General features: G+C 36.7%; 1 protein-coding gene across 1 annotated transcript in view; it reads right to left on the bottom strand.

Annotated features, from left to right (window-relative positions):
* The window catches only part of kdrl (kinase insert domain receptor like), a 45,517-nt gene extending 21,840 nt beyond the window's left edge, over positions 1-23,677 (bottom strand). The window contains exons 1-12 of the mRNA XM_067457590.1: positions 23,200-23,677; positions 14,454-14,547; positions 12,355-12,551; positions 10,771-10,895; positions 9,022-9,181; positions 8,733-8,869; positions 8,405-8,576; positions 8,198-8,315; positions 7,868-8,037; positions 6,318-6,474; positions 4,638-4,758; positions 9-117 (exon numbers count right to left, since the gene is read on the bottom strand). Of these exons, the coding sequence (XP_067313691.1) occupies positions 9-117; positions 4,638-4,758; positions 6,318-6,474; positions 7,868-8,037; positions 8,198-8,315; positions 8,405-8,576; positions 8,733-8,869; positions 9,022-9,181; positions 10,771-10,895; positions 12,355-12,551; positions 14,454-14,547; positions 23,200-23,269 (1,630 nt within the window). The 5' untranslated portion in view covers positions 23,270-23,677. The remainder of the gene's footprint in view (positions 1-8; positions 118-4,637; positions 4,759-6,317; positions 6,475-7,867; positions 8,038-8,197; positions 8,316-8,404; positions 8,577-8,732; positions 8,870-9,021; positions 9,182-10,770; positions 10,896-12,354; positions 12,552-14,453; positions 14,548-23,199) is intronic.
* Positions 23,678-23,828: the final 151 nt, after the last annotated feature.

Here is a 23,828-nt window from a genome sequence, read left to right as displayed (position 1 = left end):
CCACTTACCATCCACATAGAAAGGGATTTTCATGGTCCGGTTCCCAAGTGCATTCCTTGCTGTACACGAGTAGATCCCTGACACATTCGTTGCTTTCACCAGCAGAGTGCTTATAGTCTAAGGGAGTGGACAAAGATCATTAGGAATGTAAATCAGCCATTACAGAACGTTAAACTGAGAAATGTATTTCCTAAATGGACCTAAACCCGGACCTTTTGACACTCCTTAGCCTCACACATTGGGTAGACTACATCTGGCGTTTTGAAGCTAAATGCAGAGCTAAGCATAGTAGCGTACAGCACAGAATGAGTGCCTGTGTTTATTTCCTGATACACATTTAAAATGCCAGGCTTAATATTGTCATCATTCAAGTGGAACTCATTAAAAGCATATGTAGACATAATAATAATAATGCAGATTTTTGGCAAAAGACCAGATTCCAGAGCTCTGTTTTCAGTTTCAAACAGCATCTGTTTTCCTGGCAGTCACATCAAAGGTATGAAACATTCAGGGTGTATTTCTGGGGCAACATACCTATTTTTCAGTTTACTTCCTGGGGCTCACAGACTGTTTATAATACTTATTTGAAACTTAAGAAGCACATTGGCTCTGAATAACAACAATTTTATTTATTTGTCATGTATAGTTTGTAAAGAAAGGGATAGAACAGTCATAATTAATGCAAAAGAATTTTTACAAGGTTAGGATTTCTTTTGTACACAACATTACCTAAGCTGGACAGACAGAAATTAGGTGTGGAGATTGGTTAATGTAAATCTGTGTAGTGCAATGGCATGCCGTTGTTTAGTCTTACATGCAGCTAATTTTTATTGGCACATTGCACTAAAATATACCTGAGAAACTGGGCATGTTTCCACTCTATTTCCATTACTAATCCAGTTTGCCAGGCACTGAAATAGAGCTCTGGGGTCCATTCTTCGTTCCTCGCTTAATACATCTGAGATAATTTGAGAGATCCCAGATCTTCTAATATTGATAACTGATCTCTGGTTTGGTTCTTCAAACGAATTTGCAGATTGGATTAAAATATCTGGATTAAAGGGTTAGTTCACCCAAAAATGAAATTGATGTCATTAATGACCCTAATGTCGTTCCACACCCGTAAGACCCCCTTTCATCTTCAGAACACAGTTTCACTGATTCATAACCGTTTGAATCTTTATTTGAGGTTTGAACACAAAAAAGGAAGAGAAGACAATGCTGAATAAAGTTTTAGTTTTTGTTATTTTGGACCAAAATGTATTTTGGATGCTTCAAGACATTCTAATTAACCAACTCATGTCACATATGGACTACTTTGATTATGTTTTTATTCCCTTTCTGGACATGGACAGATAACGTGGATACGCTCTCGGGCTAAATATAAAATATCTTAAACTGTGTTCTGAAGATGAACGAAAGTGTCTTACGGGTGAGGAACAACATTAGGGTGAGTCATTAATGACATCAATTTCATTTTTGGGTGAACTAACCCTTTAAGTTATCTAAGATTACTGCGTGTTCCTGTGTTCCCTGAAGAGGGCAGATGCATCGATACTCGAAACCATGATTAGCAATGCAGCGATTAGCTGGCGGCAAAACAGCAACGTAATAACATCATATAATTAAAAAAGCCACCTGGCCAAAAACACTTGACAAATTAAAAAAAGAAGAAGAAAAAAACCACGCAAATTTCTGGACCTTTATAAGGAAACAGCCAAACGACCAAACCAACATAAAAGTTATAATAGATAAATGATTTTAAAAAATTATAATTATTTATATTTACGCCTTTTTAGAATTTATACACCCTTTACATTTTTATTTCAATGTTGTTATTTGCAGTTCATTTAATTTCTAAGTCAATTTGAAGCAGATTTGTTACGTGGCAGCATTAGTTAAAGTTTCTTAAGGGTCAAGATCAAGTTCTCTGCATCTCCTGCGCTGCATCAAGCCATCCCATAATATCTCTCACCACTCAAATTAATGCATGGCTCAGTTTGACGTTACTGCATGTGTTTAAGACTCCAATAAAATTATAAAGTAATGATTCTATTAAAAATAAATCTCTCAATCAAGTGGCTATGTCTATACTATTAAACCCAACACTATATTATTATTTTCAAAAACATTTTCATATTATTATTGTTTTTATTTAGAATTATTATAGCCCCTGGTTCAGTAAGGAACTCTATAAATAAAGTATTAGTGATTGGGACAAATTTTAAGTATCGACAGCACTTAAAAAGAAGCAATCTAATCCTGTTTACATGAAATAAACCTGCTTCTGAGCAGGTTTAAGCTCACGGGCCTGTTGCTATGACAGCAAGTCTTGGATGAGCGTCGAAAAACCAAACAATTCAAGATCATGCCAGATTGTCAACAATGAAATCCAGCTAACTGAGTTAGCTATGTACGAAGAACGGACCCCTGCTGTAAAAACACACTATTCTATGTTAATTAATCTCATTACAGGATACACATTATTCACACAATGATTTGGATAAACTGGTGACCTGGGTAAATCTGATGACCTAGTCAGAAATTCAGAGTGACCTTCCTACTTGGTCTTTTAGCTGCTGTGGCGGCCCTTTCTTATTTTGTGGTTACAAGGCACCATCTGAAATGGACTCTTACCAGCCTGTTATTCACAGAGCAGGGAAATTTATATGAGGTGACAGAAAGGAATTCACTCTAAACAAATCCCACCCTTTTAAACGGGGCCTTGTTATCACTGAAAGCTGTGCTTCACCCCTGCAAAACATCATCTCTTTGCCACAAGAGCCTGTAAATTCAGCAAACGTAAAAATGTACACCTATTCCATAGTGAGAACCAAATTCCTTGCACAAGGGAGGGCAGGCATGATTGGTTTTAAATGACATTCCTACTGTGAGAATATACTGAGTCACATAAATCTTGATGGAAGGAAATATAGATTTCTACATAAAGCACCAGACTAGATTTTATTTTTGTTAGTGATTAGAAATCATTCTTAGCTTATAACTAAATGGTTTGCATTGAGACTTATTGCTTGACCTCCATGTACAGTTGCACTGAAGTGTAGAGGAATGGTACTCATGAAAACCTGTGCTTCATTAAGTTTTGGGGCGAGTGGTTTTGGTAATAAGGCCTCCTGGAGTGTTTTTCATAATGTCTGCAGTGTTCACTGTAACATTAGCAGCACAAGCAAAGAATGACAAAGTGACAAAGCTCTGACAAGTGACAAGCTCGGACAAAGAAAACAACTAATGACACTGTAGCAGTCTGGATTAATCCCTGAGTTCATACAGTCAAATTAAAACAGGGCCTTGGTAAACTGTACTGTATTCCTTAGCTCTCTGTGGTTTTTCCCACACATTTTTATGTGATAACAACACATTTGAGGGACCACAATGACAGCGCTGTACATACATTTAAAGACATCTTATGCATTTGAAAACAGGCTTGAAACAATCCACATTCAGTGCATGAATAGTCCTGGGAGAAAGTTCTGTTTATAAGGACTTTACTGGCATCAGTGTGCTCAGTAAGATGGACTGATATATCAGTATAAACTTAGTCCTCAGGCGCCACTCAAAGCAGCAGCTGCCCTGTTTACTGGCCTCTGTTCTCCACTGAAGGTGACTGAAGCGTGGCATAATTTACAGCAGAGCTAAATGAGCCTCAGCTATTAGTTCTATTAGGGGAGAACACACACATGGGCATATGCACACTTTGAATGTCATTCCTCACAAATCTATTAGCACTTCAGTCAAAAAGACTACTGATGCAGATTGGAACTGTCTGGAAACAATGCAAATTTTTACTTTTTTTGCAGGGTTTTTTATAATGAGAGCTATTTTCTCAAAATTATTTCTAAAAGGGCAATTTGGTGATGTGAATGTTCAATAGACTTTATGAGATTTAAATGCAAGACAGATGTATGCAGTACATCAGATTTTGATTCTCCCCTTTCATTTTTAAATCAGCATTTTTGCAAGAGCATATAAACTGAAGTATTTTGAGTTCTATTATTTTGGTCCAAAATTAAGATGACATAGTAATAATCTTGAGTATCATTATGTAAATCTTTGACTTGCAGGGATTAAAATTAATACATTTCCAGTAAACTAGTCCATCTACAATCAGATTGCACATTTTTACCTAACACATTTTTAAAACATTTTTAAAGGCAGACTCAGTATTTATTTTTATGTTGGCAATATGGCAGACATTCGGACAGTATGATAGTATACTGACAACAAAGGATGTGGCTGTCGTAGTTTCTGGTTACCAATTCCAGTGTGTGCCATTCCCAGTTAACCACTCTGAGAGCAATAACAGAAGATGTTTACAATGATAAGGTAAGTAACAATTTGTCTGGTCATGTCATCTCAACATGACAGCTGCAATGACATGACCTTTCCATGTAAAATTAAACACATTTTCTTATTAGGATACTGAATCTCATGAAATCTCATGTGAGTGAATATAATTTTTGAACATGAATATTATTAATTATTAATATATTATTTCTTTATATTTAAAGCTTAATTAACAAGGTGAAATACTGAATGCATGTGTAAAGGGAAAACCTTTTAATAATAATTAATTGAATAATTAATCATTTAATAACTAAATTGCACATAATACCCACCTTGTTTTTACTTTTTAATAATCCAGCCTTAGTGTTGATATCCTCAATGAGATTATGAGGATAATGGTTGTGTGATTCAGCGGCATCGTCAACAGGAAGAGGATCAGTGTAAAGTTTGCATCTATCAGACAAAAAACAACAACAACAAACACAGCGATATCACATTTGTGAACCAGCAATTGTATTAAGGAATGATATTTCTGATACATTAATGTCAGAAACTGCTCTGGAGTTTGCAGAGGAAGTTTTTGCCTTGTGGCATCAAAACAGGATGTACACAAGGAAATACCAAGGCGTACAGACATGGGATTTCAGTGAAGACCCTCTACTTTTAGTGAGAATCAGACAACAGGTCTTCCTTTAAAAAATAATATGCATCTGTTGGGCAAATTAACTCTAGAGCAAATTTCTTTCAGATATGTTTATCTTTTACCACAGACCGGTTTCATCGACCCTGATGAATGTGTTATCTGCATTTGAGGACCATGTGTCAAGTCATGTGTTTTATGCCGTTAAGCCACAGGAGACCAAAGACCTGTTTTGCATCAATCTGAGTGGAGGAACAATCGGATTAATGAGAGTCGAGGTCGGAGAGGAAACCGCAGCGTGACAGGAAGGGCTGAGTCATGCGTCACCGTTCAACGGAAACACCCCCACTTTCTGGACGGCTGAGATAAGACTGATCCCAGACCACCACGGTCAACAAGGGACAACTGATAACTTCTCACCTTCATGAGCGCAGTAATGAGATCTCAAATGATGTTCCCTTCCAACAAAACACTGATTTATGGACACTTAATGTCCATTTACACATCGCAACTAAATTGTGATCATATAGGGATTTGCTCCCACAACTCCCAAATCTTGCAGTGTGAACATGGCCACTTTTTCCTTTTGGTCATTGCTTAAGCAATACATTAATTTTACTGTGAAAATTAAAAAAGGGGAATGGGTTTGTCTTTTCTTCCAACTAGGTCATTTCAAATGACCTCCATGTACCTCGCTCATTAGCTTTTGAAAATCAGGTCATCTCACAATCTATATTATGAGCTGTTGTGTTCTGCCATCACTGATTATGTTTAAAATAGCCAAAATGGTATTTTGGCATTGTGGTACAAAGCCTGAAGTATTTTTGTCACAAATTTGGCAAAACACTTTGACAAATAATTACATTCAATTACGAGAAACTCTTATGACACACCAACTTCAGGAGACATCCGTAGCATTCATAAAGGTTCACTAAAAGACTGGCATTTACACTGGGATACTCTTGCTTTCAACACAATGCAAGCTTGGGGAATGAGACCAATAAATTGTCCTCACATTTACAGAGCCAGTGACTGCTAAATGTAGCTCTGGGGCTATTTTTCATCAATACGCATACTTTATTTTGGAGCAATGTCAAGGAAACGGATGCAGTTCATTTGAATAATGAAAGCTGTGGGTAAAGGCAAACATTCATCATAGATGTTAACACCTCAGCCAGAGAAGAGATCTGCTATGCAGGAGGGTGACAACTGTTTATGGAGCAACACACCAACAGTTGTGCAAATAACAAGAAATGTAGCCTATATTTCTCCTTTGACATAATGAATGTGATCGGAATGTGGAATCTAATCAGAAGACCTGTTGATTCAAAGCATGACTGAATATGTGTATTTTTATTTATTATTGACTTACTCTGTAAGATAAAGGCTGGGGTCACACGGCTGCCAATACCAGGTAATGTTTGGCATGGGAATCCCAAATGCAGTGCAGGTGAGCTTGTGCTCCTGGCCATATAAGTAAGTTTGGGGGCCCGCTGGAGCAACGTCCTCCTCATAGATCTTTGGCTTGACTGTGTGCATATGGACACAGAACATAAGTCATTTAAATGGTCAGTTCCAGAAAAGAATACAGATCACTGGCAAATGTTAAAAAACTTTCACCTCATAACTCCAATATGGAAGAATAAGAATATTCAAGTTCACATAAACTTCAATAAGAGAGGCCTATATTGGCTTTATAGACCTAACTGAAGTGTATCTTTGTTCATGAAGGAGAAAAACAGCATGTTTGAAGATCAAGCATCAGGCGCATTTCAGCATTTGATAAATGATGACTAAAATAGTTTCTTAATTGCAACCAGAAATGTCTCGAGTCTGTTTCCGTTGCTTTTGACCTTGGGTTTGCTTTTGGGTCTGTGATGATGTAATTTACTTCAGTTCAGGTCGAGGGCAGAGAAGCATTCAAATAAATATTTTATATCAGGCCAGAACAGGTAATTATACTTGTGTACATTGTGGGATGGAAGGTTTCCAAAATTTCAGGGTAAATCTGGGCAGCACATTACTATAATCTCAGTTCTGACAGTACATTCCAGAGCTCTTGCCAGAGAAGAGCACATCGATCCCTCGGCTTTCTTTTTTTAAAACAATGCACAATACAATCAACAATTAGCTGAATAATCTGTTTGGCTTTACTAACATGTAAAAGCTATTTGATTATTTAACTTCTATTTTGATTCCTCAATTAATCAGATAATGAGATTTCCTTTCCTTCAATGTAGACATTTCAATCTATATAAAAGTATGCACATGTTTGCAAATATTTCATTATATAGGTTTAAAATATAAATAATAATACAAAGTGCAGATGAAAAAAAAAAAAAGTTTAAAAATAGCAAAACAATAGCCAAAGTAAAAATAATATTAAAGAACAACAAAATCACAAATTAATTGTTAACAGCTAAATTTTCAATAATCTAATTAAAGGGATAGTTGACCCAAAAATGAAAATTATCCCATAATTTACTCATCTACCTAGGTGTATATGACATTTTTCTTTCAGACGAATACAACCAGAGTTATATTAAAAAAGCTTTATAATGGCTTTAAACTCAAAATGTGAAGACCAAAAAATGCATCTATCCATTATAAAAGTAATCCGCATGGTTAAAAATGACATTCTGAAGCAAATAGATGGGTTTTTGTAAGAACAATATACATATATATTGTTATATATACAATTTAAAAATATACATAGTAAAAAATCTAGCTTCTGGCAGACTGCCTTCCATATTCAACTAACAAAGTAAGTGTAGCGTCGCGCCAGTTATGCTTTTCTTGTAAGTTGAATACGGAAGCTAGATGTTTTACTTTATAATGTGTTAAATATGGATATTTTTCTTACAAAATCACATTGATTTGCTTCAATCAATAGGTTCAGAATACAGAATCATTGTGCATTACCTCTGACTTCCAGCTTGTAGCTGAGGTTTCTGTAGAGACCCTTTTCCTGGTTTGACAGTGCGATAGTGAAGATTCCAGCATCCTTCTGCCTCACTTGTTTTATGGTAAGGTTATAGCCCACAGTCTCATAACATGTGGCATTTTCTGAAATGGCAACTCCATCTTTGTACCTACACAAATTGGCAGCAGAAAGAATAACTCAACTAACCAATACAATAATCAAACAATTAATTCATTACTAGTAGGATACATCTAGTTGGTTACTACACATTACATTCTTATGGCTTTTGAGTCACTTTTAAAATTTTAAAATGCAAATCATGAACTTACCACAACACTATGTCAGGTGCAGGCAGGGCATTGACCCGTGGCTCAAACTGCACCTTTCTACCCTCTATAGCAGAGATAAATTTGCGTTTATTGTGGGTCACGTTGAGGAATGGATGTTCTGTAGAGACAAAAATCCAATAAATGAATCCAAAATGTTCTACAAAAGCATAAGAATGTTAAGATAGTGGCACGACACCACATCCTCACCATAAACAGTAACTTTAGTTGAAACATGAAGCCTTTTCTCTTCATTTGATGCTGTACACACATATGTGCCCTTGTCCTCCATTGTCACATTAGGTATGATTATTGCTTTAGTCATTACGATGATTCGGCCAGGTGGGTCCCTTGTCTTTTTATCTTGGTAAGTGCGATTGATCTAAAAACACACATGTGGAAGTTTAGAGGTGTCAAGCCAAAATTTAACATAAAACCAGTTCAAATCAGGTAGTTGATCTGAATGTGTACAGTACTAATCAATTACCTTGTTGTCTGTATGTAAAAGTCAAGCATTTTAGCAGGGCTAATAACTCACCCTATTCTTATGGAACTGCCACTCAAATTTAATTCTGCCATTGTAAGTGGTCTCTGCAGAGCAGTTAAGGACCAGGGTGTCACCAACGAGTAGTTTTGGTCGTTCTGGTTCGATGCCAATGTTTTTTAACTCCAAAGCTAGGCATAGAGAACAGGACATGAATCTAGGTTATGTCATGAAAAAAAGCTTTTGTAATTTTCAAAGACAGATTTTCAAAATGCAATTGCATAACTGGGATTTTCTCCTTAGCTACCTTTGAGTAATGCATTTTAGCAATTAAATTACTCACTTGGCCGAAGGAGGAGGTAGAGTGATGCAAATACTTTGTTATCCACACTGGTCGAACATGTAATCAGATAGTAGCTGTCATCAGGATTCAAGGGGATCTTGAAACCTATCTTTGGATCCCACTCCACCTTACTTTTTATATGATCTTTCATGGGATTCATCTGGAGAGCAAGAAGGAAGGATTTGTGTTGCATTAACTGAAACTGGGTTGGGCTTTATAGTTCCCAGCATAATTTGCATATGGCTAAATCAAGAGAGAGTAAATGTTGTTATTTTATATGTAAGTGTTATTTTATGTATTTTTGAGCAAGATGAGAAAGGGGGATACTTGATTGTGTTTAATAGAGTTTAATATTCAATTATGTTGGGATTATTAAAAGAATTTAAATTACAGTGGGTTGCCATTGTGGAGAAGATTGGAGCAATTGCTTAGGCTGTGGACTAAAACAACTATTGTCATTATGACTTTGCTAAAACAACTTTTAATGCTTAGCATTTAAGATGCCAATGTATGTTGTTGCTAGCTATTATAATTCAGTTATGTAACATTAAAATTGAAGTGGTTGAATGAATATATGATTTTGAATGCCTGAATCATGTCAGTGAGCCATATAAAAATCAATTTGAAACTACTTAATTAGATCTTAATTAAACTTAAAATGTATTCTTCCATGATGTTGCAGTCACATGCAAAAATTATGTTTGTTTAACTTAATTGATTCATGTGGGACCGATGTACAAAATTAAATAATGTAAATCCCACTTTTTTTTCAGTGTTGTGCGAAGCTTTTATGGCCCATGATTAGTAGCCCATCCAGTAATGAGCAAAACAGGGCTAAGATTGTCTGTGAGAAACGGATCATAGTTGAGCTGTATACCCGTTTAATTTCTTTTGTTTGTTCATGGTCCAAATGACCTGCTAGGAAAAAAGGGAAGGAAGGAAACAGGAAGGACGAATGCCACCGATCTTCCAATGGCAGGAAGGTCACATAACTATCTGTGCCATCTGGCTTAGAAGTGTTTATCCATAGAACTGTGAGAAATAACCATAGACCCACTACATGACCACTGTGAAAAGAAAATGCAAATGCAGTTTATACGACTGAATATACTGGTTTCATGACTTGGAAGAGTAAGAATATTCAAGTTTACGTTAACTTCAATAAGAGGCTGCTTGCATGTATACATAAAATAAGAAGTGGTGGTGGTCCATCAGATGTAATGTAGAGAACTTAAAAATTAAATAAAATAAAATTATATACAATTAAAAAATTATATAAAATATAAAAAATAGACAAAAGTTTGCTATTTAGTCTTTTTTATTAGCTGGAACAGTTTTTCCAACCTGGTCTTTATGGAACTAAAGCATTTTTTAAATTTTATTTATAGACTGAGTTTCTATTCTGAGTGAAAAACAACAGTCTAACACTACCTTCCTGTACTTACAGGAAGCAGACAGAGAGACTCCTCAGGCCTCCTTGAGCTTCCCTGAGTCTATGGCACACTGTCTCTATCTATATACGCATGCTCAGGGCTTAAATGGGTGTGAGAAAATCTAAGACGCCCATGGTCCAATGCATTCTTCAATATCAGAACATACAAAACATCCTCTATATTTCATGTCAAGGCTTCTGAGGCATGTTAAAATAGGTAAAAACATTCCCCTTCACCACATGCAGCTGTAAATTATGTGTGAATACATTTACATTAAGTAGGTTCAAAAACAGCGGTGATAACATAAAATACTCACAGTATCAAGGATAACATGTTGGCTTGGGGACGTTGTTCTGCAGGGGACCACAAAAAAGTGTTCGTTCCGATGCGCAAAAAGTGGGTTTGGTGAACTGTAAGCCTCCACAAATGGATGATTGTTATCTTTGATTTAAAAATAAGCATAAAACAATACAGTAAGAACAACATAATAACACTTTCCTTCACACAAAGCTAATTTACCAATCACAAATACAATAATTAATTAATGGATGAGCTTTATGGTTTTTAATGGCTTTTTAATCAAAGCATTTACTCTTTTATTACTTAATTATTGGACTTCTTCAGGAGTCAATGAAATATCCTAAATAAAGTCAGACCATTTTTCTTTTGAAACAGCCTGCTGGATGAACAGTCTGCTGGATGAAGACACAGAAACAGCTTGGCAGGAGGGGACGTTACTGTACAGCTATGCTGTGAGATTGGCGTGATTAAACAAACAAGATCTTGTTCACAGTGTTCATGTAATAAAATATGTTTTTTTTTTAAATAAACTTATCTCACATAAACATTGGAATTACATAGTGAGATGAACCAAGGGACTATCAAGTACTAAATTGGCTAAACAAAACAGCTGGTGAGCCAGAGACTTGGTGAGCTTTGTTGTCATTTTTACAGCTAAAGTTATTTCTGTCTTTTACTATAGATAAACTGCAGACCTACTGCAGACCAGCTCTTCTGGGAAATAAACTACCATTAAAAAAATACTATATTACAATAAAAAAATAAGTTATTTTCAATTGTAGTATATTTCGAAATGTAATTTATTCCTATGAAGGCAAAGCTGAATTTTCAGTGGTCATTACTCTAGTCTTCAGTGTCACATGATCCTTCAGAAATCCACATTTCTTTCTCTTATTATTATTAATGAAATGAGTTATATATTTTAATGGAAACCATGAATTTTTCAAGATTATTTGATGAATAGAAAGTTCAACAGAACAGCATTAATTAAAAAAAAAACATTTGAACAGTAGTGTATCTTTTTGAGGCACGTTCATAAACCTCTGCTATCGCACTTGCTTAAAAATGTTAAAGCTTAAATAGTTGTCATAAGGCACAGGAAGACTCTAAGCTTGATATAATATAAACCCTTGGTTTTGTCTTGCAGATACGGTCCAGTCCTCGGTGATGCAATTCTTCTAAGTGAGTGCAGTCATCGCTGCATATTTACTAGCTCCATTGCCCAGCTAACAGGTTTATGGCTTTGTTGCAGTTTCGGTGAGGTTTACAATGATGTGGGGGTTCTCATTACTTCATTTTTTATTTTATTTTATCTAATGCTCCCAGGTCTTTCCAGTATTTCCTGGTCTTGTTTCACACAGAAGACCTCAACTTTGTTCTCTGGCAAATAATTGGAAGCAAAGTGTCTTTACTTCCAATTTTTTGGTTCATCCAGTAGGGATTGGTCCATTTGTAACCAAAAACAGTGAAGCACGTATATTATGCCAAATAAATAGCTCTTTAGTAAGTTTATCCAAAGATAAGCTTTGTTTTATGAAACCGTTTTTCTACAATATCTTGATCTATGGTAAAAAATATTAGAAAGTATTATTAATCTTACCTTTAACAAAAACATATGTGGACACCTCATGATTGCTGGACTTTTGGTGTCTACATGTGTAGAAGCCAGTATCGCTGTGCCTCAGGTTGTGTATGACCAGCTTACTGCAGTGCCGGTGTATTCTCTCATCACAAGACTCAATGTGTACCGATGACACATTTCTGTTAGCCAGCCTCCAGTCCAGCGAAGTTGATCCTCTAATGCAAGTCACACCATATAAACAAAACATCACCAACAATAAGTACAATTATTGTACTTAATTATTGCTAAATCGAATAACCATTGTGTAGAGTGTCTGCTGCTATTCATGATATTACAAAACACAAAAACTACATCAGGAAAATTTTATTACAAACATACAAACACATCCTGCAGCCTCTTTCAGTTTACTGTAAAATTACAAATATAAACCTAACAGTAATTCAACCACATCAACTGCAGTTCTTTTTACTGGTTTGAGCATAACTTTATAATTATGCTTAAGGAGGGTTTATACCCAAGAAACCAAAAATCCTCCATCGACTGATGCTTCTGCTGTTCCTGATCACATCTGTCTAAAAAGTTTCAAGAGTTCTTTCTGAATGACTGAAATGACTCTTGAGAGCATTTCAGATTCCTCAAACATATTCCCAGGATATTCAACTAGGTTCATTTAAGTTTTAAATATTCAGTTAGTGTCTAACTTTCACATGGGAACAGGTATTTATTGGAGGAAGTGTCCAAATGTCAAGTTTCAAACAGTGCTTGTTTACAGTAGGGCACATTAAAAGGATCCCAGTGGAGAATCAGACATAACTCACATACCACCACTGCTGCCTCTAGACTGATGGGTCATGCAACCTCACTCTTAAATCTCTGTACAGAGCCAAAGACAGTATCAGCTTTTTGCTCACATGACCTTGTAGGGAAGCATCACATTAGTTAAGCTTCTTTAGGGTCAGCATTCCTAGCATGACTGCAATAGCATGAAATGCTCTGTTAAAGTCTAAAGGATGTGTATGTTTCAGAAGCCCCTGTCCACTTTTCGTTCTGCAACAATTGGATACAATGGCTATTTTGGGCCTATACTGATTTTTCTCACCCCATATTAAAGCAAAGCAAACGAGTTTGGATTTGAAGAGTGATGGTGTAAGATTAGTGTGTTTGGATACATACCGGATGCCACTCAAGTTCTTAAACAGTATTAAAGGAATAGTTCACCCAAAAATGAAATTTCTTTGAACATTTAATTACCCTCATGTCATTACAAACCTGTATGATCATCTCTGGTCAAAAAGTCAAAGTTTTCCAAGTGTTGTTTGGTTACTACTGTTTATCAAAATATTATGTTATGCTCCACAGAAGAAAGTGATACAAGTTTGGAACAACATGAAGATTATCAAATTAAGACAGAATGTTTATTATTGGGTGAACAAACATCATGTTGAGATTTGGATATTGGGCCCCAGTATGAGATTTTGGTGCTGCGCAGGTTTCTTAACTAAACTAAACGACAAAACTTACCAGATTAGTTTCAACAAAAAGACCATGATGGTTAATTTAGAGAGTTATTTAGGCTTTGAGCTCTTTTGTGGAGGGTCTTGACTCATGTTAGATGGGACTTTTTACCCGCGTGCTCCACATCGCAAGTATAACAATGTAGTGTGTTTCGCAGTTGTATAAAGGTGAGCTACTACATCTAAATGAACCATGCATCTTTATTAATCTATAAGCTGGCCTTATAAACAAAAGGAACAAAAAAAGCTGACTCTAGTGTTCATTTCATCTGGAAACTGCAGATGTATGTATAGGTACATCATATAGACAAAATATATGACCCACTAGTCAGATCAACAAAAAACAGCACTAGTCACAGTAAAATGTTTACACAAGCATGGGAATTAACATTGGTGTAAGCTGGTAAACTGGTTTTCAAAAGGCAAACTGAAAAAAAAAGTGGTAGCTTATTATTCTGAATTTTGTTTACTTTATTCTGTCAGAGTATTGGAATGCTTACTGGTATACTATAATATCAATACAATGTACATATTTTCTAGATGATTAGTGTTCAATGAAAAAAATTACATATTTTAGATGCAAAGAACATTCTGTGTTGTTACCTGCAGATGAGTGTAAGTGTGCCACCAACATGCTGAAGGTGTGTGTCTCCGGCAGGAAGCAGCTGTGGATCAGGATGAGATCCCTCTACCAACCCTACAGAAAATACAATACAGCACAACACACAGTCAATCAGAGACAAAAGAACATCATGCACAAATCATGGGGACAACTGTTTTTAAGAACATGCAGTGTGATTTGGGGACTCTGATTCAGAATGTTATGCAACAGCATTTCCGCTTCCATGTGGAGCTCCAGAATCCAGCTCAGTGCAGTCAAGTCTGTGCTGGACGGGTTTAAGCTGGCAGAGATGTGGAAACAGTGTGTCTGAGCATGTGAACACATTCTAGAAGGCCAGATGAACAGCTGTGCCCCCCATAGATGGGTCACCTCTGTCAGCATGTGTGTGAGAGAACAAGGCAGACCCAGATGAATCAAATGTCCTTAAACACATCCTTCACATCAGTCAGTCCTCTCTTTCAGTCCTTTAGCATAATGCCACCTTTTTATAGTGAAGAGCTTCATTTAACTCAGATCTCTTGAGATCTCTTCAGTGCGCTATTATTACAGTGAAGGTTCACTGCTGGTCTGGGGCCAGGTAAAGCTGATGATAGGAGCTATGAGCACGCTGGGGACAGGAAGTGGTTTCATTCCCTCTGCTGCCCAGGACGGGTGACAGTCGTCTCATAAGTGATTTCCTTCTTTTGAACCTACTCCCTAAACGCTTTGTGCTGTGGCATTGTAATGCAGTTTATTTGTGTTGCCAGGCAAAACAGTTTTATTTTGATTTTCCATTTTTTAAAAGCAGAGTGTTCTGGGAAACCTTGCATGACAAAAAGACCAAGTTAAGGTCCAGGCTTGTTTATGCTGGTCTAGCAACGCAGATCACCAGTTTTTCAGTCTCACATGGCAGCTTAAAAAAATTAAGTGTTCATGCTTTTTTTAGACACTAAAAAAAGTAGATGTCCTTGTGGATATGACTTTCATTGCCTCACGCATTAGTGTGAAAAATTAAAAGAGGTGCATACCTTGCATAATAGTTTTGGTAAGTATTTGAGTTAGAATCTCATGTGGAACAATACAGGTTTTATTTAGGTTTGGAAAGTTTTGTAATACAGCATCAGCATCGTAATCACAATCTGATCTATTAAAAAAGATTTGTGTATTACAATCAGGATGATAATGGCATTACACAATGTTTATTCTCTTCTCATCTACACTCAAATTACTTACTTCATCTCAGATAAAACACATTTACTAGTAAAAAACTGACAGTCATGTGCTCGTACATATCATGAAGTCATTATCAGTACATTATCTGAAAGATAACAAAATGTAGTTTTTATAAATGGCTTAAAACACAGCTGCATTCACAGAATGAACTTACCACACCAACACTGCCACTTAATATGAACTTCCTCTCAGTATGCTACAACATCATTGTTTCACAGTCCAAGGTTAGTTAAGAGGAGCGGATGTAGCCGGAGCTTTTCACGCAAAGTACACACCTCTATCAGCTTGATATTACCCCTCTGCCTAGAAGAGACATAACCAGACATAACCACATCTGTCCTAGTCAAACATTAACCTCCCCCATGGTGACACTTATTGCGCTGGAAGTTTTTTGTTCTGTTCTGTAAATATTTAGACATCTTCTTAGGGTTGTAGAAGATTTACATTTACACATTAAATAAAACACATTAAAAATGTCTTTTCTGTGATGTTGCTGTCTTTCATGAATCATGACATAGATTCTAGACACTAAGATTAAATGGTGTCAAAGACAGTAAATTTATGAAGGTCAACCTCCCGTCTCAGACACAATCCATCCTGAAATGTGAACAAAATGTACAACATATGTTTTAGGAGTCATCATCAGTCAATCTCGTCAGAATGTTTTTAGAAACACGGTACATCTCAATCTGTAACAGAGTTGCAAGATGCTGCTTCCACTGTACTGAAAGAGATATTACTCAGAGTACGTTTAACTGGTTTTGACCACTTTGAAATGTGCGTTTACCACACAGAAGCTTTAGTCTTATACCAAATATGTTTTAATGAGAATTATTAATTCCTGTTGACATCCACATATTCTTATTTTCCCTCAAAGCCTCATTCCCAGATGTACGCCAGCACACAAACATGCATGGTGAATCACATCCTATAAAACCCAACAACTCTCACTGTCTTCACAGCTGCCCTGTTCAGCAGGGGCCCCCAGCAGCCCACTTAAGAAGAACACTTTCTCATAAAAACCTCTTGTCTCTGTCCCTGTACACCCACGTATTCCCACAGCACACAGACCCCCACCTGCCCCTGATGTCTGCCCAGTGCTGACCTCAGCACGGCACTTCGCCCCCCTCTTCGACAGCTGTGTACTGCATTCCTCCAGCACAGAGACTGAAAAATGCCAAAAATGAGGCTTGTTGTGGTGCTTCAAGGGGCCTGGGACCTGGTTTCCATTAAAGCCTATTAAAAATAAAAGACAACCATGGAAGCATGGGAAAAAAAACACAGCACTGATGCTACGTGGGTTGCCATATTCAGCATGATTAGCCTACATGCCTCTCATGCGAACAAATAAAAGACATGTCACTGTCATAAGGCTGTGCTCCTCCTGACCTCCAACAATCATGCAATCAGTCAATCATGGCATCCTAATAGCTGTTTGTGGTTTAGTGAGGGAGAACAAGAGATGTCCAAATGAGTAGACAAACTTTCACAAAGATAATTGGTTGTTGAGTGTAGGATGGGAAGCACATATCACTCTAAATAAAATCCAAAATGATGTGTGGATTTTCCATTGAAAGCAGACTTCTTCTGAAGCACTATGAAATGATATCAGCATTATCTTCATTATCAAGCACCACAAGATCAACCAACAAATGTTCAGCAAACAAAATGTGTCACTGGTCCCCGGTGGATGTTACAAAACTGGAACTTATGAAGTTAGATAATGCTTGAATTTTTTTTTACAGATGTAATTCAATTTACTTGTGTACTGTCTTTTGTAGAGAGGAAATCCTGTCGCTGCCCAGTAAGCGTTGGTCATAATATGCGGAATTCCCTACTCTGTGGCTGGTACAAGACTGCCTGTGCTTTCCGTCCACCCATGTGATGTACAGTGCCAGTAAAGCGGTCTCTGTGGATAGGGCAGGGAGAATCTTTTTTTGGGCTTACACAACAATAGTAATTCATTAATCCTTTAACCTTGCTGCAATATCCATTGTGATTTCAAAGCTTTACAAGCAACGAGGCTTCTTGATGAATCAAAATACCGTCAGACAATAGTAGCATGTCCATGGACACAGAAAAGAACATCAGACAACCGTTGAACACAACCAACTCGCACATTAATTTCTTTCCTGTCTTTTTTGGAAGAAGACAAAGTACTCTTTTGGGACATGTAAAAGTCTATAGGAAATGTCTATACAAGTCTATTTAAGCTGAATATGAGTTTTGACACACACAAAAATGTTTTGCAACGGTTTTGTTCTCTGACTGTCATCTATGTTTATATCATAAATCATATATCATAAAAATGTAACATATCTGGAAATGTCAGAAAGTCCTTACTGCCACAATAAACCCAGACACATCAGGTCTTGTATTGTATATTTTGCTGTAATAACTGTCCAGCTGTAGGTTATACCAATATGGCTATTTACCAAGTAAAAAAGGAAGTATTGAAATAGTGAAAATATTAGAAATATTGATGAATGTATTATATATATATATATATATATATATATATATATATATATATATATATATATATATATATATATATATATATATATATATAAAGACAGATATCATAAGAAGCAATGTATAAAAGAAAATATATGTCAGTAAAATTACAAAAATGACCAAGTATTTCAGAGAGCTGTGTAATAAAATGCTATAATTTGTCTGCTTATAAATTTTCATGTGGTCAGACAAAGGTGATTATTCTGCCTCTAATTATAACGTTTTTAAATAATGTTATTGGTCCAGACTTTAACATAACATAAGAGTAAAACATATTTGTGTCCAAAAAGCAGACTCAACAGTAAACTCTTCACAAAACTAAAGACCACCCACTAAAAGAAGTTGCTACTACACCTCACACTGTGCTGCCTGCCTCCTCATTCATTGAAGTGTTCTCTTATTGCAAGTCCCTCTGCTACAACTACTGATCCCTGCCAAGCTGCTAGGTTAAGACAACAGCAATGGAGAATGCAGATTTTATTAGTTCCTGAATTGGTCTTTGGAAGGTGGAGTCAAAAACCCAACACAAGTACAAACAACCTGTATGAAAAATAAGAAAAAAAGATGTTTAATTAAACAAACATCTGGCTAGGCTGAGTGGTAATTCTGGTCATATTTGGCTTAATATTGAAATAATAGAATATGACAAACCCTAGAAATAGTCTCCATAAGTGTATTTGAATCCCATAAGCTCCCACAATATGTTCTGGAGCTCAGGGGATTTTGCTTTTTTTGCTGGAGATTCTCCTTGAAATTGCAGTATAACAAAACACGGGGAGCCATCACATTTGTGTGTCAAAGGGAAAAGACAACTTGGATGAAAGACCCAATGGAAAAAAACATGAACAAAAATGTCTCCAAAGCACATTGCCTAAAGTTCTTTGGCTGTCTTACTAATTCTGACAAGTTTGAGAAAAACATATCAACATAAATAACCCTTTTAAATGTTTCATGATTTGTGGCATGCAATAAAGCATACAAGAAAGCATTCTAGGAAGAAAGCAAGAAGTCTGTGCACACTGCAATATACTCGTGCGCCACCCCACTGCTGTGGGTGAGTGTATGAGCTTGAATTGCACTTGGCTGACCCCTACCTACTGTATTCCTCCCAACGTGCACTGCTGCTGAACAACGGCTGTTCAAAAGGAACACAACAGGTCTTCCTAAGCTTGAAAAATGAAATGTAATCCAGGAAAAAAAAACTCACTTTAACCAAGTTTAGCCCAGGCTCTGCACAGTCTAATACATGTTCAATTATTTTGCCACGAATATTCATAGTTTACCGTATTTAGACTGCCTGCATAACGAGGTACATAGTCTTATGTACTTGTCTGTATACTTGTAGACTGTTAGTGCACTGAACTAGCGCAGAAACAATCATTCAACATGCACTATTAAAGGGGTAGTTCACTCAAAAATGAAAATTACCCCATGGTTTACTCACCCTCAAACCATCCTAGGTGTAAATTACATTCTTCTTTCAGACGAATACAATCGGAGTTATATAAAAAAAAATGTCCAGGCTAATCCAAGCATTATAATGGCATCTAAAAAAGTGCATCTATCTATTAAAAAAGTCATCCATACGGCTCTGTGTGGTTAAAAAAGGCATTATATTTTCTTTGTAATTGAATACGGAATGTGGTCTGGTGGACGCTCAATATTTTACTTTATAAAGTGAACTATACCATATTTCACTGTTCAACAATGTTGGTCAATGCCAGCCTTGACGCACACACTGGGGCTACAGTTTAGTTTCTGTTCTTTGTAGATTAATTTTCATTTAGATTGAAATGTGTGTCATATCTTACAGCAGCATCATGTCTTGCTTGCTCACAGCAGTGTATTATGTATGTATTGGCAGTAGCAAGTCCCTTACTTGCTCTGCAAGCAAATATAGCAACAGCATAGCAGATCTATTCTAGCAAGATCAAGCATATTAACATTGTCAAAGAGAGTTGTCATGACAGAAATTAAATTATTATTAAGTTTGTGATAGGTCTCAATGGCCAACACCTGATTACCATTTTACAATTTATGGCCATTACACGACTTGTTTTGTTTTTTTGTGTATAGATCCATATCTGTTATGCAGCATAACTGCTTTTAGCCTGAAAGTACAAAGGCTTTGCTTATGTGCTTCTTATATATGCAATGTGAAATAATTTGCTATACCAGTAATCAAATCTCTTTTTACTGTAAATAAATGTTGTGATGTTCAACAAGCCAGCACGAGTGCACTAACATGTATTCAGTGTGTGTTCTGGAAAGTAATGATGAGGGTTCTCAGTATTTTCATCTTTAAATGGTCCAGCAAATTTTGAAAACAGAGCCCAGGGCAATATCTGGATTGTTTCAAGATGTGTTATATCTACACAGTGGCATTATTAAATATTTAACTTACTTAAAACAGACTTCCTTCTCATTTCTGTAAGTAACTTCTAACAACCAAGCTAAAGGGTTAGTTCACCCAAAAAAGAAATTTCTTTCATTAATGACTCACCCCAAAGTCGTTCCACACCCGTAAGAACTCCGTTCATTCTCTGAACACAGTTGAAGATATTTTAGATTTAGTCCGAGGGTTTTCTGTCCTTTGAATGTAAGTGTATGCCCACTTGCTGTCCACGTCCAGAAGGTAATGAAAACATCATCAAAGTAGTCCATATGTGGTATCAGTTGGTTACAGTTAGACTCTTTTAAAGCGTCGACAATACATTTTGGTCCTAAAATAACAAAAAATACGACTTTATTCAGTATTGCCTTCTCTTCTGCGTTTGTTTTCAAACCTCAAATAAAGATTCAAACAGTCATGAATCAGCAGATTGATTCGTGATTCATTTCGCCAATGTCACGCCATTTCAGCAGTTTGCCAGTTTGTCACGCGATCTGAATCATGATTCATGACCGTTTGATTCTTTATTTGAGGAACACGGAAGAGAAGACAATGCTGAATAAAGTCGTATTATTATTTTTTTGGACCAAAATGTATTGTCGACGGTTCAAAAGAGTCTAACTAACCAACTGATGTCATGAACTACTACTATGAACTACTTTGATGATGTTTTCATTACCTTCTGGACGTGGACAGCAAGTGGGCATACACTTACATTCAAAGGACAGAAAGCCCTCGGACTAAATCTAAAATATCTTCAACTGTGTTCCGAGGTTGAATGGCTCTTACGGGTGTGGAATGACATTGGGATGAGTCATTAATGAAAGAAATTTCATTTTTGGGTGAACTAACCCTTTAAGATGTGTTTTACTTCTCTAAATGTGTAAAGTCCAATTTATAGATTGAAATACGAGTCAGAGCCACATAGTCAAATTCAGCACTAGACTGACTAACCTCACATTATGCACTGTAATAGCTTCAATTTGATGGACTAGAATGTTGAATCATTAAAAGAAACCACATGGATAGGTTTACACAATTGAGCTATAACAAAATGCGTGATACAACCATCGTAATAATCAAAATACACCACCACAAATCAGTTACCATGACAGAAGAAAAGTGGCAAACAGCTCATGTCTTCATGCCCTATTTCTGACTAATGGATTAACCACACACCCCTGACATATAAAATATAATAGCATGCTCTTCCGCTCCACCATTGTCTTGAGATGGGGCGACTGACACACATTGGGAGTAGAGGAGCAAGCAAGAAGTCTGGGGAAGGAATCTTTACTCAGGTAGCGTGTCACATTTCCGTGACCTCCACTGCCAGAACAATTCCAGGGTGCCTCCTGCCTCTCCATCCGCTTCCTTCATGTGTCTTTCCCACGCTCGGCGTGAAGACAGCGAAGGAAATCTACTTGGAGACCTTGTAGACAAAGCTTGAAGACCCAAAAGTCATGGGGGGAGCAGTATTTCCTCTGTTTGGATCAGAGTAAGAGCTTGCTGTTTGTTTGGAAAGCAAGAGGAAGACATGTATCTGTAGAGCACAACTGCTATGTCACAATGAACAATGGCATTCACCTTTTACTATCCATCTTGTAGCCAAGAGTCAACAATATATATTCTCGTGTAAACACATATTCTCTTCTCAAACTCAACAACACTGAAACTGGAGATGTGCCCAAACTACCCATTGACAATAAAACACACACCTGACATTTCCATCACAATGTCTTAATTATTTGAATAGCTCAACTAGTCCCAAAGGATGGAAAAAAGTATACTCACTGACCTACTGTTTTCTAAAATAGCTGTGGACCATTTACCCAATATGACCATATGACTGGGGTCCCATGCAAATGAGTTAATGTCAGTAAAATGACTTAAGTCCCAGCAAAGACAAAGCATCTCCTGCGTGCTAAATGAGCACTTTAGTTAGTGCCAGAGAGTTGATGGTCAAGTCTCAAAACCCACCTGCCTACCTATAGACAAAATTTGTGAACCCCGAACCGGTTCTTAAGGTGCATTATTTGGCACATATAATCTCCAAAATGCTATACCCCAAAATCTGTATACAGTTTATTAGGTTTTAATAACTTGCATATACAATAATGAAAACTGTTTTCATCAGTGTATCAACTTATTTGTCCCCATTTCATTTTGTAAATATCAATAAATGAAATTTCAACTAGATTTCATGTATTTGTAGAGTTTCTTAGTTTTCTTTATCCATAATTAAAATCAAAATAAAAGTACAATGAACACAGAGCTGCATGTCAATGACAATCAATTTTAAATAATAGATTAGCCTACATTTTAATGAAGAAAGTTCTCATATTGTAATAAATCTTCTAAAATTAACTTTCAAATAACACCAGAACAAGCCATAAACCTACATAGCCTATTATATAACAGCATTAAAAAAAATGTATCTGCATTTGTTTCCATCTATTTCCTGAGCAGATCAGTTCATTAGGATGAGAACTGAACTTCAAACCGCATCTGTAGCCTACAACAGCAGCCCATAGACAGCAAGAAATGATCGCGTGCAGCCTCACTTCTTAAAGGGCAGTAAAATGGCAACAAAAAAACGCACTTACCACTTGAGAAGAAATGAAAAAGTAGCTGAAAAGTGATTAAGCCTTTGACTGGAGGTTGAAAAGAAGACATTTTGCCCGATAAAATAACTTTCCGACCGATATTCCGTACTGTCACTTTATATTTGATGTGGTCGTATTAGTCCACCTGGACTAAAATGTCTCTTGTTGTAGGCTAGAGTTATATGCGTATAGTTCCCGTTGATATGCCAGAGATTGTTCTTTCAGTGATGGCTGTATAATGAACACACGTCTCGTAGTCTCTCAGTGACTGTAAAGGTATCCTATCGCATGGTACTGCGCCTGCCCCGGCACGAACACGAATGGAGCAACTTCAAACTACTCCCGAGGGCAGGTGCGAGTGCGACGTTTGCTCTTCCTTCCTAAAACTTAGTGAATAAAAATGTCAAAATCTAGGCTCTATAAAGAAGGTTTAACAATAATATAACTAATGCCAAACGACTGATAAACCATCCCACTGCCTTTGGCTTTTCTGCTGGGGTTTCCTCTCGAAGGCTTTATATGAGTGAAGCAAGGACGGAAGGACGCAACGTCACCATAGTAACTCTGCAGCGATACTCCTAGTGCCCGCGCACCTTCATGCCTTAACTTAAAAGAAATAGGCTTAATGA

Source organism: Pseudorasbora parva, chromosome 11 (genome assembly GCF_024679245.1).
Source record: "Pseudorasbora parva isolate DD20220531a chromosome 11, ASM2467924v1, whole genome shotgun sequence".
NCBI classification, from domain to species: Eukaryota; Metazoa; Chordata; class Actinopteri; order Cypriniformes; family Gobionidae; genus Pseudorasbora; species Pseudorasbora parva.
The sequence above is the reverse complement of the archived record's forward strand: the minus strand, read 5'-3'. Positions and strand labels throughout refer to the sequence as shown.